Consider the following 17,318-nt stretch of genomic DNA (forward strand, 5'->3'; position numbering starts at 1 on the left):
GTGGCCGTGGAGAGTGCTCAGCTGGCAGCGGTGGACATCACCAAGAGCATCATCCAGGAACCCTCTCAGGGCTCGGGAGACGCATCTGGCCGTGTGGAAGACCACTTCTCTCGCATGAACCTCAATCTGAAGCTGATCTCCAACAAAGTCAAGAATTTCTTCAAGTCACAGGAGAAGCCCGGTGTGGACGGCCAGGTCAAACAACGCAGGTTCCGCTTCTTCAAGTTTGCACGTTTGCAGTTTGCGCGCATGCTGGGAGGACTGAAACGAGCCTTTAAGAACCAAGACGCATGTCTGGTGTGCCTCAAGCCAGAGCGCAGAGATGAGAAGAGCGCGCTGTCTTCCAGAGGGGACGCCAAAGGTGCCTTCAGAACCAGCACCTTACACGTCAGGCTGTCGCAGCGTCCAGAGTTTAAATTTGAGTCCATCCAGGACATGGTGGCCAAGATGTTTGATGATCTCAGCCAGATGGAGCCGGAGGCTCTCGAGAACAAAATCAAGCGTTACATGGATGAGAAGCTGAAGGGTTTTTCTGAAGAACTCACCTCTCAACTGTACGAGTATGTCATGTCTTGTCACAGTGAAGTATACGAGGTGCCCTCCAGCCGCTGCAACACTCCTTTTATGGACTCGCTCCTGTGGGGGCGACCGGGTAAGAAACACTGGGACGGTCAGACCCTTTCTTCTGAAGTCATGTACGCTATGACAGAGGACGCAGTGTGGAAGTTTTTGCAGCAGTTGGTCCTCTGGATGGAGACGGAGCCACAAAACGAAGAGACGTATGCCGATGAAGTGTCCGGCGCAGTCAACGAGATCAACCAGCTGGTGGTCACTGCCCTCAACACAGATGAAGATGCTGAGGACAAGGTGATGCCCCCCGAAAAGAGGCTTCTTGTAGTGGAGGACACACTTCCCAAAGTGGACTCCCAAAATACTTCCTTAGCAGTTTTGGATTTGCCCCCTCCCCAAATGCAAGCAACGTCAACAGACATTCCAAAAAGCCCATCGTCCAAGGTGTCTTCCGTGTGTGAGCGTACCCCTTCGTTCAACGCAAAACTGACACAACTCCTTGCCTACACGCTGACCACACAGCTGGGACAGAGCCTCCCAAGCAAATCCAAGAAGTCTCTAAAGACAGACGCCCTCCTCCCGGTCATTGAGCATCTCTCATCCAGGGCCATGGAGGAAATCAGCCCCAAGCACATTGACAACATCCAAACCTTGGCCAACTTGGAGGAGGTGATCACACCCGTGGTCAAGAAGCTACTGGTGGACTTCGGCTCTCCAGAGAAGATGGTAGAGGCTGTGATAGCAAATGAGCAGTCTTTCGACGACGCTGTCTTCAAGCACCTCAAAGTCCACCTGGACGCCTTCAAAGATCAGCCTGAGCCCAATAAGAGCCACAGCTTCTTTTCATCTGTGGCCAAGCTCTGCTTTGGCTCCAGGTGACCTCGTTCCTAAGAAGCCCTTTCCTTGCAGGGATACTTTAGGACATCTGACATTGCCAACACCCACCTCACTTACATGTAGCATCTATATTTCACACTGACACATGTGGTCTCCTTGCTTAGACATCACTTGAAAATGTAGTCAAAGCACTTAAAAGTTGAGAGAATATTGTATTTGTATTTAAATCCCTGCATGATGCTAACAGGATTTTTTTTATGCATGTATGTTGTAAAACATTAAAGTTAAAAAAGAAAAACATTTTTTGAGCAATTCGGTGGGGGATAATCACTGAGATGTGACATACATTTTAACCTGACTTTTATTCGTCATAAATTGTAGTTTTAACTACATAAAATGTTGGTTACACTACAACAACAACAACAAAAAAAAGATGACATCACGGGGCTTGGCGCCTCCTACCAATCAGCAAGGGGAAGTCGCTCATCAAGGTGTGCTTCCTGCAGGTGGGACAGCTACTATTTTCCTTCAGCCACGACGTGATGCACTAACCACACAAATAGTACATGTTTTCAACAATGATACAGATAGTACGATTGTACAACAATGGATAGTATACATGTTTATAACAATGATATAGTACAGGTTTTTAACAAAGATAGTATGCATTTTTCTTTTAGTATCCACAGGACACATTTTTAATGATGGTAAAAAAAAGCACGTGTTTCAACAGTGATAAAGATAGCATGCAATGAACAACGATACAGATAGTTTATGTTTTTAACAACTATGCTAGAAGCTCCCATCAAACCACTAAAGAAAATTGTCTCTCCTTCCACTCACCTTCTTATGGAAGGTGTGTCTGCACTCCAGGACACAGTGGTCCTGTGGGTTCATGTCTTCATGGCAGATGATACAAGGGTCCTCCAAGTTCAGCTGCAAGTTGCAATCACACACACACACACGCCTGTATAAGACAAACTGTCATTAGCCAACCCTACTTTTGGACTTACTGCAACGGTGTCATGTGGTTTTTGGTGTTGGACCCGCTGCCAGACTGAGGTGGAGTCCACTAGAGGGGGCGTAGCAGAACTTCCTTGCTCTGTTGCCTTTGATGTGGCACCAGATCTGAGATTGTCCTGAGAGGACACACGCACGCACGCACGCACACAAATTCAGTGAGTCTTAATATTAATCTGAGACCCTAAATCACAGTTTAGAATCTAAGATCTACCTGATGTTTCAGGATCACCTGGCTCACTCCACTGACTACCTCCTGCAAGCCCATGCTGCTAAGACTGCCACCATTCGATGAACGCAGCTCTTTAAAAAACCTCATGAAATCCTGCCTAAAAAATGATAAAATCCTATAAAAAAAAGTGCCAACATTTTAAAGAAAAAGTGCTGCGGCCAGCTTTAATCACTTGGTGTAGTTGGGGAAGATGGTGGCCAGGCGCTCCATGGCCTTGTCAAACACTGTGTTGCTCGTAGCCGAAGCGGGTCTGGCCAGGTGTTGAGTCTCAGCAGGGGGAGGGGCGGGTGCCACGCCAAGGCCGGCCATGTCGGATGAAAGCTGCGATGTTCATAAAAAGGCAATACGCTATTTTTTAAACATATATTAGAGTTATCAAATTATTTGAATTTTTAAAATCATGGTCTTCAAATGAATTAATCATTATTAATCACCATTTTCAACTATGTCTGAAATATGCCTATTTTTACTGTATGTATGTACGTACGTACGTATGTATTAACAGCTCCAAAATAACTGAAAATTTAAATCAAGCTAAAAGATAGCACACGTCTGAAAAACAATTTACCTGCGTTCAAAGAAACCACATCATTTAAGTTGAATTCACGTTTTGAGTGTATCTTCTGGGATTTACGAGCATACTTAAATACAACAAATTGTACTTGCGCATAAAGAATTACAAAGTGAGTGAAAACGAACACCCACTTAGTTTTTCTTTTTATTTCTGTTTTAGGCCACACATGCGTGCATCATAAAGACATTGTAATGTTTGAAGTGTCCATGAATGCGTCTCATGGTTGTCTACTGACAATGAGGAAGTGTCATTTCGATGACAAAGGGACTAGAGATGTGTTTGAGTTGGAGATACATATATGGTGCCGGAATTGCACTGCTGTTGATGTGTTCAGGTCAGAATAAAGTTATCAGATTCAGACTGACCCTGGGGGTGGCGGGGAGCGGGGGACGCTACACGGTGCCTCAGTCTGTCAGAAAGCATGGCTTGCCATGATGCGTATGTGTTAATTAAAAAAAATTGTTATCGCCATTAACCTATTTTTGACAGTTTTAGTCATTATTGTTGCGCACCATACTGACCTAAAGTATTGTACACTACAGTACAGGAAGTGCAAATTTGGAGTGCAGTGTCTCCATATGTGAGGTCAGGGGTCACTGATGGACTTTTCGTCTTACTTCCGCACCAAACCCATCCAAGCCTGCCATGAAAACGTATCGCTCCCACAACTGTAGCACACTGATAAATAGTTGTCAGGGCTAGATGTGTAGCAAAGTGTTGGACGTATACACAGATCTAGCTAGTGTCTTGTCATGTTCGTGAGGTAGTTTGTTTTTTTTTTTTAAACTTCGTGTGTCATGAAAAAAACAATTTTTAAGGCATTGTACATCCTGTATTACTATACTGATGTCCGATTACATTTACATGTAAACATTTTTGTAACCTTTCATATACTTTTCTTTCCTGTGTGGCCCTAATCACCCTTTTTCAATGTTTTGACACAGGTTCATTTTATTTTTCAGAATATGCCAATAACAAAAAAAAAAAAAAACAAGCTGAGGGCTGCAAATGGCTTCTGGCCAGACTGTGTATAACAACTGAAGCTCCTCTCATGTGAGATGATTTATAAGTGTTCCTCACACTGCAGCTTACCAGAGAGACTTGGGGATCAGGCTGGCTGGAGTTACTGAGCACATCGCTGACCCTTTTGCCACATTTTACTTGCTCCATTTGCTCCTTGTACTGAGTCTGTGGACACAAAGTGCGTCTTTCAATCACAAGCCGATTGATAATTCATGCAGCCGACTTTGCCGACGTCATTATATACAAGAACTAAGCAAAAGCTTTCAGTCAGAGGGAGAATGCACACACCTCAACTGTGGCAATTTTTGTTTCCAGCTCTTGCATGTTGGCTCTCCAGTTTTGTCTATTTACTTCCAGGGATGGAAATCTGCCAGAGGAAACCAACTCGCCAGCGTCACTCACACATTGACCACTCTGATGTGACTTCTGATGTGAAGATGTGACTTCTGCTCCTTACCGCTGCATGTTTTCATCCAGCTTGGCCAGCAGCACCTTGGCATTCGCCCTCTGACTGTGAAGGCTGTGCAGACGCTGATCCCGATTGCTCTCCAAGATGGACAACTGGCGGAGGATAAATCAGTAACGTAATGTTCAAAGCTCCTTATCATACAATTCACTCTTATTCACTATGGCAAACTTATTTTTACACTTGAAAGAGAGTTATATTATTATATTATTAATGATGGCAACCCTAGAACAGAAAAATATTATTTCCAGTGGAGAAGACAGTACTCAATGTGGAGCTTTCACTGTATTGGACAAAAACCTTTTGGGGAATGAATGCGATGTGGCTGATGAGAATATTACCTGCGCGGTATGAGACCTCTTGGTTGCCGTGGCAATAGAGGATTTGCGGCGTTTGACCTCATCCTCCAGACTCATCTTCTCTGCTGCCAACTGATTGCTTGAGGATCACAAAGACACCAGCATGGGGAAAAACAAAACATACTATCATCACATTTAAAACAAGTCACCATGGTGCAAAACATGATGTACCTCAGCTCCAAAAACGTGTTTAGATCCTCCTCATAGCTGGCCTTCTTCTGTCTGATGTTTTTGGTTAGACTGCAAGCAGACAAAGCAAAATAAATAGGCGTCAGTTTGAGTGGACATGTCCACAAAGACATCTAATCCAATTCAACTTTATTTGTACAGCACTTTAAAAACAACCATTGTAGACCAAAGTGCTGTACAGAATAATATATAAGACAATAAAGCACAACAAGGTAGAGTATTCCCTTGTTTATTGCGGTTAATTGGTTCCGGACCAGACCATGATAAGTGAGATTAATGTAAGATTCCTTATTTACAAATCAAATATTTTCATAAAGCATAGAAAACCTTTTACAACCCAAATATGATTTTTAATATTAAAGCCCTCTAGACTGAAATAACACCCCATAGCCATCTTTACACTTGTGTTACCTCATATAATAGATACAGTATAATCAGAGAAAATAAGCCATTTAAGACATAAGGCTTGTGCTCGTGTGTGCTGCAGTAAATGTGTTCCGGATGTGTGGACGACAGGAAGTGACGTTGGGGGGCAACGTTCCCTCTAAGCTGCATGCATGCGCAATTGCGCACTGATCCTGTGTTCTCAGCGCACAGCAAATCCTTGCAGCGCAAAGTAAAATCCAGCCAGAACTGTAAATCAACATATTTATTCTGTACCATTTTGCAATGCAACTCCGAGTGAAAGGAGACAAGCGGAGGAGACAACCTGTTGGTACGTATTTACTTACGCAGCCAATCAATTCATAACAGCGTGTTACGGAGTGCCATGCCACTGTTTTGCAGGTTAGCGTATAGCGAATGGGGCAGCGGAGTTACGAGAGCTACATGTTGCTTGCTAACCCCGTATTATGGCGAAACAAATGGGCAGTGCCACATCCACTGCGGTAGAGATTTTTTTCATGTCACACAAGCAAACATATACAGCAAATGTGGCATCACTTTCAAGTAAATTCAGTACAAAATAGTGCCACAACAGGCTGCCGCACAACAGACAGGAAATAAGTAAATAAAAGCAGTTGAGAAAAGAAATGGAAATGAAATGATAAACTAAGCATTTCCTACGAGATACTGATCATTAATTATTGGGTGAGATAGTGCCATGGCTTGTTTTGTCTGAGGTGGACAAAAAAGAAAGCTACATTGTGAAATAGGCCTTGCTGACCTTTTGATCCCACTCATATACAAAATACCACAGAATGGATGGATGATGGACTATTTTTGAAAAACCATGATAAAGTGAAGCCGCGAAATTCAAACCGTGATGTGGCGAGGAACGACTGTATATCTAACACATCTCAAATAAAATTAAAGACATGAACATGTATAAAAAATTACAGCCAGGATAAACCACAATAAAATAAAATACAAATAAAAATAAAAAATAGGTGCTACATAGGCATGTAGCATTTTAGGGTGGTAGGGCTAGGCCACTGAGGGATTTAAAAACAAAAGAATTTTATTAAATGAATCCTAAAATGTGTGGACATTACCTGGCTTGCTCCTCCACCAACTGTTCTATCTCCACCTTGAGGGCCTTCAGCACCTCCTGGTTGGCCTTCTTCTCCTTTTGGTCCTTCTTGATCTCCTCTTCGAGCTTCTGCTGGAACAGGGTCAACTCTTTGTCCGTAACCTTGAAATGGGCAAGAAAACAACCAATTTTGGCGCAAGTCATTCCAAGTCATTCATTTCATTGCGGGAGTCCAGCTGACTTGTATGTTGGCAGTGATCTCTTGGATCTCTCTCTGCAAGGCTGCCAGGCCCTCTTTGTGCCTCTGGTCAACTCCTTCATGGTCATTTGCCATTTTATCCAGCTTATCCTTCATTTCCTTAATGCTCTTGGCCTTTTTGTTAAGGTCACCCTGGAGTCATGGTAGACACAAGGGTTTAAAATGTTTAAAACGAACCCAATTAATAAATGTACAGAGAATACAACTCCCCCACAGTCACTTACGTAGCAGGTCTCATAACTTTCCAAAGGCTCCGTATTTATCGCCACACTGTCCTTAGTCAGCGGACAAGTCTAAGGGAATGCAAAACAAAGCGTTTTAAAAGACATCAAAGTTGCATACTCAATGACATGGAGCTGTTAAGTGAAAAGTGAAATTTGGTGGTGGCATTTTTTGCAACTAAAGTAGCGATGCAATGCACCACCGTGATGGTAAGAAAATCTTTTAATGATATCCATAGAACAGGAAATGACTCTGACCTGTGTTTCCGAATGTTGCTTCAAAATGCCCTCCTCATTCGGGGTCAAATTTAATCCATTTGAATAGGAATACGTTTCCCATAAATCGTCCACTTCAGTAGTATAAAGATCCAGGCAGTCAAAGTCGTTGGGGAGGAGCTTGGCGTCACTCCAGCAACTGATAGGGCCTCTGCCAACGCGGGGGACGAGGTTATCCATATCAACAGATAAATGGTGAGTCGGGACAGGATAAGGGTCAACGTCATAAGGATGTGGTGCCGCAGTCTGGGATGATGACAATATATTTAGAGCCTCCGGTAGGTGTTGATGCTGCTGCTGCTGCTGCTGCTGCAGGGTGACGGCATGCTTGGCTAGGCCGACTCGACTCCCTATCTTTATGAAGCGAAGGGACTCCAAAAGGAAGGGCTCAAAACCGCCTGCCTTGTCAATCTTTGCATGAGCCATCGGTGGGAAGTATTCCATCTCCCCGATCAGCAGCGGGTCGTCGGCAGGTAGGGGGCCGCATCCTTCCAGAATTTGTGCAAAGTAGCTATAGTAATATGGAACATACTTAGTACATAGTATGCACGCTCAGAAAAGATTCCCCATTATACAAAATTGACTTAGCACTAAAGCACTAAATAAAAAAAAATAAAAAATCAATCAAAGCTAGATTTTGGCCAACACACTAGAATGGCACCTCAGAATTATTATTACAATTATGCTACCAAAAAAAAAAAAACCTTTCATTTGGGACCTTTAAAGCCTTCCAGGTAACTTCATGTGTGTTTACTGCAACTTACTCATACATATTTTCCTCTGTGGGATCAGGATTGTTGTCCAGAAGCTTTTTGAAGTCCCTCTTATGTCTGGGCCCGCTATACTGGTCCTCAAACTCGGCCACCTGCTCTTGGAGGTGGTTAGGAATGCTGAACGGTCTGCTGGGGTTGAGGAAATATCTGGACAGGAAAAACGGGGCAGTCTTATGAAAACTCAGCAGGCGACACGGCCTGCCACTAACTGCAGTGCAAACTTACATCGGATCTTCTTCATCCCACTGATCTGTTGGCACTAAACTTTGCCACCCGGACCAAACAACAGGAAGACCCTGCGGAGAGAAGTTCAGTGTATCCCTACTGGAGATGACCTAAAGCATGTGTGGGTGTTGCTTGCCAAGATTTGGCAACGAAACACATCTATTATCTTCAAACCTTTTGCTCTTTCTTCTTCTTCCGGCCTCGACTCTTTACACCCATAGGAAAACTCTGAAATGAAACACTTCATATGTCATTTCAATTTCACTTTCAACGGCCAAGATATCTTCAGTACTTGCCACACTTCACTAGGTACACTTGTACCACCTAATGCAGGATGAAAATCAGGGGCAATTTCAATTTTTATTCAAGGAATAGTTTGGATTTTTTATTTTTTTTTACATTAAGTTGTATGCAATCCCCATCAGCAATGTACATCATCAAGAGTGACAGAACTGGAGTCACAGGACCAATTGTGGTGGTGGAGGGTAGTTGTAAGTCAGTGTTGATGTACTACACTGCTGATGGGGATGACGTTCAACTTCATGTCAAAATATCCAAACTATTCCTTTAAGATCTCCAAAGGATATTCGGGGGCTAAATGAAATGTTTTGGTTTTGTTTTGTTTTTTTAGAACAGAATAATTATATAACACGGTGAACTAAATGGCTTTAAATAACACAAAGGCCGTTAGGTTCCTGAAACGCAACATCTAATGAGGAAAAAAAATGTATTTTGGTTTGTCAGGGTAGAATTTGTGATTGAAATTTTGTGGTGCAGGTGCACCTAAATTTATGTCAGTTACAGTAATGTGTCCTGGGTGTCTTACACTTAGATTTTGATCAGACTTTTTTAGAACTGAACAGTGTCCATCTGGAAAACACAGAAACAGTTGAGTTACAAATGTGACAGGTCAAAAAAAAAAAAAAAAGACGTGGGTTGTAGATATGTAAATACATACCAATCATATCAAAATATTCATCCAGTAAAATGTTACACGAGACGTAAAGGTCCCTATGCTCCTCCAGAGTCCATATAAAGAGTCTCATCTCATGCGGTGCAGCCCGTCTCACATATTTATTGAGGCCCTTATTTGAAGTAAACTCTGGGCTCGTGACAATGTTGTTGGAAATCATTTCCTGCAGTGGAGCAAAACTTAGCAGCAGAGTCAGGTCCAGCTCCTCCAGGTGGTCTGCGTTGCGCTCAATGAAGGACTTTGCGGCATTCAGATCTGCATAATATAAAAAACAAAAACACCAGCTGTATAGTCATCACTCAAATAACTCAACTAATGTACCCGCATCGTTGAGCCGGCCCGCCCAGTGACTGAGCTCCACGCTTATATCCAAAGAGTTGGACAGCAGTTGGATGAAGACGCGAGCCCAAACACGATTCTTCCTCTCCAGCAACAGTTCCACAGCTTGATCCAGTGTCCCCAGCTGCTCCTGCTGCCAGTTGAGTATCTTCCCGGCCAGCTGGTTCCCCCGCATCGAGTCCAGCTCCAGCCAGGGCTTTAGGCCGGTGCTCAGGGCTGACACGGAGAGACCTGTTTCCTGGCGGAGCAGATGCATCATCTGGCTAATCTGAAGGAGTACTCTATCCCGGTACAGCAACCAGGCTGACCACACAAGAGGACAGAATGTGGCATAAAGTTAGCTTGCTTTAGTAGCTAATGTAATATTGTACACAGCAGAAATCAAGCAGAAGTCAGCTGTTTGGAGACAGCAAGCTCCAATGGTGCACACTGTACCTTGCTGCTGGCTCTGTGCTACGGAGTTGCTGTTTTTGGCCGGTAGAATCTCTTCACCAATAGTCTGCGTCTCTTCACAAGTCACCTTATGATTATTCTTTGTTTTCAGGTGACCCTCCTCCTTTGACTTGAAGTTCTTCACTCTGAAATTCCAGGTGAGTTTTTTTTTTTTTTTTTAAACATTTTCTTTTATTATTATTTTTTTAATTACAGCAGAATCCGTTGACATCGCTAAAAATAGCCATTGCTTGCACATTTCTTGTGACTTTTGCGGGAGACATCAGGGAAAAAAATAGATTTGATATCAATTTGATATACTGTAGTTTGATATCGTTTTCGTCCATTCGTGCAAAACTTAAATGGGAGCATTTTGTTAAATAGAGAAATAACAATGATTTTAGAAAGACTGTTTATGGAATTATTTTATTTACCTTGTCTGAAATGCACTTTGAACTGCCTTGTATTCTAAGTGTGGTCTATAAATAAACTTGCCTATGTGCCAGTTCCTTTCCTTTTGCGGTTTGTTTTATTAATTTTGACATAACCACAAATCTGCTTGTACAAAAAAGCAATAATGATCAAGTTAACAAATGATACAACACATGTTGAAATAACAGACCGGGTCTCCAATTTTCTGCCAACATGGACTTAAGCGGACACATTTTAGTAATACCACAGTGGACCGGGAGTTAATGACTTGGATCAGCTCAGACGAGTTATCGACAAACGGGTTCAACTGTATTATTAAACATCACCATCAACTTGAAAAAAAGGTACAGGAAAAAAACAGCTTACCGAGTACAAGACTTCTGATTCACTTTTGGCTTCCTCTGCGTCTGCGGCTTTGCAATGTCACTTTCAAACTGACAAGACAACCAAGAGGATCGGGTCAATGCAAACAACTAAAAAACATCGAACAATCAAACAGCAACTCTCATGCACCAAAACTGAATGCCTACCTTACATTTCACCAGGCCTGTTGGGCCAATGATTTTGATGCTACAGATTTCACCACAACAGTCTGGAGTCAGACATGGTTGTTCCAGAAAATCCTAAATGAAAAACAACTGTGTTTAAAGAACATCTCCACGGGAGCCTTTATTGACCGTTACCTTATCATTCTTTTCAAAAGGCGATGATGTCTTCAGCATCTTCCAGCAAGCACTGTGGTATTCAATCAGGCACTGCTGGCAGCACTTTATCTGAATGAAGCCCTGAAAGTAAAAAATTATTTTTTAACACGTCTTTTTTCTCCTTTTTTCTTCTTCTTCTTTTTTTTTTTTTTTATAAATTGCTGCCACTTACTTTAAAATCTGGGTCAGTGAAGTAAACATTTTTGGAAGAGCCGAGGCATTTCCCAAGTCGACAAGTGGCATCAGGCAAAGGGGGAAATTTGCATAAAGCTATAGAATCCTCCAACATTTTCTATAAAATGAGAACACAGAATTTAGTTTAAAGGAGAGACCTCAATACTCAGGTGGCAAAGTTACCGCAAATGCTCCAATTAATGCCTCTATTAAATTCAACACTTTCTCCTACAGTCACTGGGTGCATGGCCTACTAAAGCAAATAACCTCATATCAGTCCCCAGTAAAAAAAAAAAAAAAGCATTGACAGGTTGTAGCAGTAGGCCACTAGTAGTAGTAGTCAGCGCTATTATTTCTGGCTGAGCGCTGCAGTTTGAGCCTTACCACTATTACAACATTGGTTCTGTTGTCTGCTGTGTTGTTCAATATACTTGTTAATAAATAACCATGTGGTCACAGAGTTTTGCGGTTTTCTTTCTACTTTGTCATGTACTCTAAATCATTATCAGTTAAAATGTATGAGTCTTTCCATTTCGGAAGCCTCGGCTGTAATTAGAGTATTTATGGTAAGGTACAAAATGTCTGAATCCTCCACATCTTACATTAAAATGGTCCAGCTGGGTTTCTTTAACAATCTCTTTAGTTAGAGGCCAGGTGAGAATACCCGGGGTTATCCGATTCTTCACCATCTGCAGAGAATTCTCAAAGTATTCCTGAGCAACAGCAAATCTGATGCGAGAGGACAAAAACATGAGTTGACGGTGGTTGAAAGTGCCACAAAATGCAATGTCAATTTGAGATGTGCCTGTTCTCTTTGAGATAAAGCCTCCCGTGGGCGTAGTAAACCAAACACTGAAAAATCCTCTCCTCATAAGATTTGATCTTCTCCAAGAGTCGTCGTGCTTCTGCAAGTTCCTGTTGTACAAAGAGAAAACTTTCCATTGAGAATATTCAAAGTCTGAGGTTTTTTTCCCCACCTTTTCCATTTTTTTAAATGTTGAATCATCATATAGTTGAAAAGACGAGTACAGATGTATCCCAGTTAGTATTCTGCAATTGTTTAGGTTGCTGGAGTTACCTCGGGCTTGCCAATTTCTGTCAGGGCTGACACACGGCCGTAAAGCAACATCTGCACATCTAACGCTGAAAGTCCAAGGTCCTGTTTAAAAAAAAAATAAAAATACAAGGGGGTGTAAAATATAGGTCTGGACTAATGGGCTACTGCACCATTAGACAGTGTAGGATAATAAAAGGCCACAACAAACTGAGAAAGCACAGAATCACTGTCACTTTCATCAACCTTACAATATCACATTTTTATTCCTATTATCTATATAGGCATCTTCTATTTACATTAAAAAAAAGATTATTCATAGTCATCAGGTGGTCCTTGTGTTACGTACGAGTTCCGTTCCTAGACTGTGATATAAGTAGAGTTTTGGTGTTTCCGATTATATATTTAACTCCTACGTCACCAACAGGGTACATGGAACACATGAAGGACATATAATACAATAAAGCAGTGAATATTAGCAGAGATTGTAACATTACTCTTAAGAAAAGTACATTTAAAATATACAAAAAAATATGACAATATATTGCAATCTAGTAATTTCATTTGTACTACGTTGCACTCTTCTGCAGACGCACATGAACTTGGTAATATATTGAGGCCGGCAAAATTATAGAGTTCATTTTCATTTATTGTGTTATTAGTCCATTTAGTTAGCTTTCTACTCCTTTTGGTTTAGATTTTTTCTTGAACAAGAGATCTTCTCATGTTTTAATCTCACAAGATTTGTGACACCCCGATTAAAACAAGAATTAAATGAAACCGTAATAAAAATAAAAGCCAAAGCCAAAGCACTAGCAACCCTTCAATGTCAATAAGGCCACTACACTTCATTACTATCGCTTTCATAGGATTGGCTCCGGCAGTTGTGTGTATTGTAGTGCTAAGAGTGTGGCGATTTCCAAATGTCTAAATGTGTCCTGACGGTGTGTCGGTGTGTGTGTTTGTGCGCGCACGCAGAGAGGACAGTTGAGTTTGCTAATGTTGTTTTGGCGTGGTTCAGTGGACAGTAACCTAAAATACAATCTTTACCCTTAATGATTTTCACAAGTTTCAGCCAATTGAAACAAGAGCAGCCAATATTGAGCACATAGTGTATTGTTCTGTGGCACATTACACTTTGACTAATTCTCGAACGAGGCTCGTATTTACAGGCCAAAATTAATTTATAGTGGGGGGCATATGTAATCACAGCATAGCATGAAATGTAGGGCTCAAAAATTTCCACATTGGCCAATTATTGGCCAATAATAATCTACTGTCAAATGTGGAATCTTGCGGAAATTGAAAATGTTAATGAAACGTTAATGTAATCAATTTAATCTGTATCAGCGACTACATCTTCTTTAGCCACAAGCACGGACAGAGTTTGTTGAGGATTTCATAGCAATGTGTGGAGAGGCTGACATCCCATTTGAAAAGTTAGCAAAGCTACATCCGTTTCTGAAATACTGGGCAAAATTGTCCAATGATGTATTGCATCAATAAATGTAAGGACTTTTGCATTTCATTAATAGACATTTTATTCATTGACACAAACAGCACACACTATGGTGGGAAACTAAACCTTCACTAGGTTCGCAAGTATGCCGGAGCCTATCCCAGCCGACCTCAGGCGAGAGGTGGGTACACCCTGAACTGGTCGCCAGCCAATCACAGGGCACATATAGACAAACAACCATTCACGCTCACATTCATACCTATGGACAATTTAGAGTCGCCAATTAACCTAACATGCATGTTTTTGGAATGTGGGAGGAAACTGGAGTACACAGAGAAAACCCACGAACGCGCAGGGAGAACATGCAAACTCCACACACAGATGCTGATCGGAGATTCGAACTCAGATCTTCCCGATCTCCTGACTGTGTTGCCACTACACCACCGCCACTCAATTTAGGGAAAAAATAAAACTGAATTTGGGAGACAGTCTACGGATTTTATATGGCTCTGGAATGCCACAAACCAAGAAGCATTTGTACATGTAAATACAGCACATGCACATAGGCAATGTCTCGTTTTACATTTTAATCTCTCTGCATACGATTTTGTTGTACTTCTGCATAATGACAATGAAGATTCTGATGACCTTGTGTGAACTGGTGTCCAGCAGGACCAGCGCCTGGCCGAAGGCTTGCTCGGCGTTGTAGCTGCACAGGTTGCTTAGGGCTGTGTGGGCGTCATCCACAAGAGACCTCAACTCTTTGCACACGGCAGCTTTGTTAGTGGCGACTGGCTGCAAGCACAACACAATCACAACAACATTGTTACTGTTGGGATTTCCTTTGGACTCCAACTTAATCACCTTTTACCTGTTGCTGTTTGGGTTGATTCTCCATGCTCTTGGGTTTCCTCTTGGGAGTTCCAGGCTCTTTATCGGCTTGCGGTGCCATCGTCCTCTTTGGTGTGCTGAACTCTTTAGCTGCGGCGGTTGCCGGTGCCGTCATCTTTTTTGGCATTTTGGGCTCTTCAGTGGCAACTGCCGCCACTGATGGTACAGTCTCCCCTTTACCTGCTTTCAAGACAAAAGCCTAATTGGTTTATGTACTGTAAAGAGTGCCAAACATCACATCCCTTAACCAGGATAAAAAAATAAAAATAAAAAGACTCCACCGAGGTCTAAAAAAACGTTAGCAGTGTTTGTATAATTTTGCATTTTAACAAAGCAGGAAGTTGGACACTCAAAAAAATAAAAAAAAGAATAAACAAACCATGTAAAAAAAATCTCAACAAACAATAACAATACATAAAGCAACAAGATGTTTCAATTCAAACATACCGTGTTGGTTCTCCTTGTTCATTTGACCTCCTGTCACCTGGAAAGACAGAAGGGAGTTTACTTTCATTTCAAACTCAAAGCAGCTTTGCAGATGACAAGCATTTTTGTTGCTAAGATATGTAGATAAATGGGCACATCATTTCACAACAGGGCGTGCCAAGTTTTGCTTGTGCATGTCATGCATGACCGCCTAGTTTCATTGCAGTGAGGGTTCACTCACCTTTGATTGCAAGGCTGCAACTGCCGCCGCCTTTGTCTTATTCTTATGACTACCTCCTTTTCCTTTCACCAGTTGCTGTGGTTGCCCTGCATTTGAGTTCTTAATGGGCACTGCTTTACTGGAATTAAAACGCAAAATGCTCATTCAAGGATCACAATTTGCGTTCGTAACATGCACTTACCTCGAACCTTGACCTTTCTTTGGTGGTTCCGCTGTAAAGGAAAACACAAGTCTGAGTTTTGTCCAACCACCGATTGCTCAACTAATCCACCTTATAGACAGATACTGTAGGTGTACCTTTGTTACTTGTGTTGCCCAACGTTTCACTCATAAACTTCTGATGCTGCTGCGCCAGGTCTTTGACTCCCTCATAGTCGTTCTTGCACAGATTCCGAGCTGACTTGTTGGCTGTGATGGCCATGTTGACCTCGCCTAACAAGAACAGGGCCTCGCAGTAGCGGTAATGACCCTGGAATCAAACTCTCAGCTTGTCAGTGTCATTTTGAAAAGCACACTAGAGACGCTAGTGACTTTTTAAATTAATGATGTTCCAATAGTAATTTGTGTTCCGGGATCCTATTTATGAGCACGAAACGTGACAAAAATCTACCATTTCCCTCACTTTTACTACTATGAGAAGAGGTGCTTAAACGCTCACTTTTCGCTTTTGAAGTTATGAACATCATGAAGGAAAATGGCGATACAATCTCTAACCTAAAAGACAGAGGACAGCGTTGTTAAAGAGCAGGCTTCGCTACACATCTTAAAATAAATCCTGGTCCAGTCAGCTACAGATATGGGAGCTCTAAATTAGATTGTGATTATTTTTCTTGACTGAATAAGCTGATGTGGATTTGAGTAAGACCCCAGCAGCTATCAAACCCTCAATAGTAGACAATATTCCTTCCACAGCCTATTGTTTCACTGGATATTGTTTTTCATACAGCAGAGTAATGTGTGGGTTGAGCTCGATACGTACTGACTGTGGTAATTTAACAAATCATACCTGTTTTTTGTGCTCAGACCACACACGCAAAAGGTACTTGTCGTACTACTTCCTGCTAAGAGGCAATAATTTTTGGGTATTATGTGTTACTAAAACTTGACCCGCCTGTCCTCGTCATTAATATCAAAAGAAATTCCACTGAACTGTTTGTACCCATTCAGGGAAGTACAGAGCAGCTTCCACCATTGGACCAAGTCTATGTAATCTGTGATCTTTAGCAATTAACAAGGCCATGTGGGGTGTGAAACCTGAAACATGGCACCAAGGATGCAGTTTGGATGAAGGTAACACAGCAGCTGCAGCACCTTGATGGCCAATGTAGATATGAATTTCAAATGATAATGTCTATTATTGACCAGCTCTCGTCAGCAGTCATCATAGTCCTTGTGGCTTTGCGATGCACTTTAGTAATGGCTCTTTTGTTTCATTCAACTGGACTTTGACACATGTGCGCCACTTTGTCGATTCCAATTCCAAAATAGATTGGCATATCAGTTGGATCCAATGTACTGCTGATTCAGCTTGTGCTGAAAGGTCGATCAGTTAATGGCATCACTGCTACAGGTGAATTTTTATGTCAAATCTAGCCACATTCCATCTGTGCTTCCCTCATTGCACTGCATGAGGGTCATGTGGTGGGCGGTAGTACTTTTCTACTGCGATTAGTCACTTGACCTTTCCAGGGCCGGATG

General features: G+C 42.0%; 1 protein-coding gene across 5 annotated transcripts in view; it reads right to left on the reverse strand.

Annotated features, from left to right (window-relative positions):
- Positions 1-1,750: 1,750 nt before the first annotated feature.
- The window catches only part of ttc3 (tetratricopeptide repeat domain 3), a 29,051-nt gene continuing 13,483 nt past the window's right edge, over positions 1,751-17,318 (reverse strand). For 3 of the 5 annotated variants that reach the window (XM_054755302.1, XM_054755300.1, XM_054755303.1), the window contains exons 12-45: positions 15,918-16,089; positions 15,802-15,832; positions 15,621-15,738; positions 15,401-15,437; positions 14,934-15,136; positions 14,711-14,857; positions 12,628-12,708; positions 12,355-12,464; positions 12,152-12,278; positions 11,548-11,667; positions 11,355-11,456; positions 11,202-11,294; positions 11,038-11,105; positions 10,243-10,385; positions 9,790-10,110; positions 9,454-9,723; positions 9,322-9,365; positions 8,670-8,723; positions 8,496-8,566; positions 8,262-8,417; positions 7,480-8,008; positions 7,225-7,293; positions 6,983-7,132; positions 6,764-6,903; positions 5,253-5,321; positions 5,064-5,160; positions 4,714-4,817; positions 4,545-4,623; positions 4,326-4,421; positions 2,832-2,980; positions 2,642-2,756; positions 2,421-2,546; positions 2,251-2,343; positions 1,751-1,954 (exon numbers count right to left, since the gene is read on the reverse strand). In XM_054755302.1, coding sequence (XP_054611277.1) covers positions 1,847-1,954; positions 2,251-2,343; positions 2,421-2,546; positions 2,642-2,756; positions 2,832-2,980; positions 4,326-4,421; positions 4,545-4,623; positions 4,714-4,817; positions 5,064-5,160; positions 5,253-5,321; positions 6,764-6,903; positions 6,983-7,132; positions 7,225-7,293; positions 7,480-8,008; positions 8,262-8,417; positions 8,496-8,566; positions 8,670-8,723; positions 9,322-9,365; positions 9,454-9,723; positions 9,790-10,110; positions 10,243-10,385; positions 11,038-11,105; positions 11,202-11,294; positions 11,355-11,456; positions 11,548-11,667; positions 12,152-12,278; positions 12,355-12,464; positions 12,628-12,708; positions 14,711-14,857; positions 14,934-15,136; positions 15,401-15,437; positions 15,621-15,738; positions 15,802-15,832; positions 15,918-16,089 — 4,392 coding nt within the window. In that variant the 3' untranslated portion in view covers positions 1,751-1,846. Of the gene's footprint in view, positions 1,955-2,250; positions 2,344-2,420; positions 2,547-2,641; positions 2,757-2,831; positions 2,981-4,325; positions 4,422-4,544; positions 4,624-4,713; positions 4,818-5,063; positions 5,205-5,252; positions 5,322-6,763; positions 6,904-6,982; positions 7,133-7,224; positions 7,294-7,479; positions 8,009-8,261; positions 8,418-8,495; positions 8,567-8,669; positions 8,724-9,321; positions 9,366-9,453; positions 9,724-9,789; positions 10,111-10,242; positions 10,386-11,037; positions 11,106-11,201; positions 11,295-11,354; positions 11,457-11,547; positions 11,668-12,151; positions 12,279-12,354; positions 12,465-12,627; positions 12,709-14,710; positions 14,858-14,933; positions 15,137-15,400; positions 15,438-15,620; positions 15,739-15,801; positions 15,833-15,917; positions 16,090-17,318 lie in introns of those variants that run through there. The other 2 variants (XM_054755301.1, XR_008566386.1) reach the window with 2 other exon arrangements.

This window comes from Dunckerocampus dactyliophorus, chromosome 16 (genome assembly GCF_027744805.1).
Source record: "Dunckerocampus dactyliophorus isolate RoL2022-P2 chromosome 16, RoL_Ddac_1.1, whole genome shotgun sequence".
In the NCBI taxonomy this organism is placed as follows: domain Eukaryota; kingdom Metazoa; phylum Chordata; class Actinopteri; order Syngnathiformes; family Syngnathidae; genus Dunckerocampus; species Dunckerocampus dactyliophorus.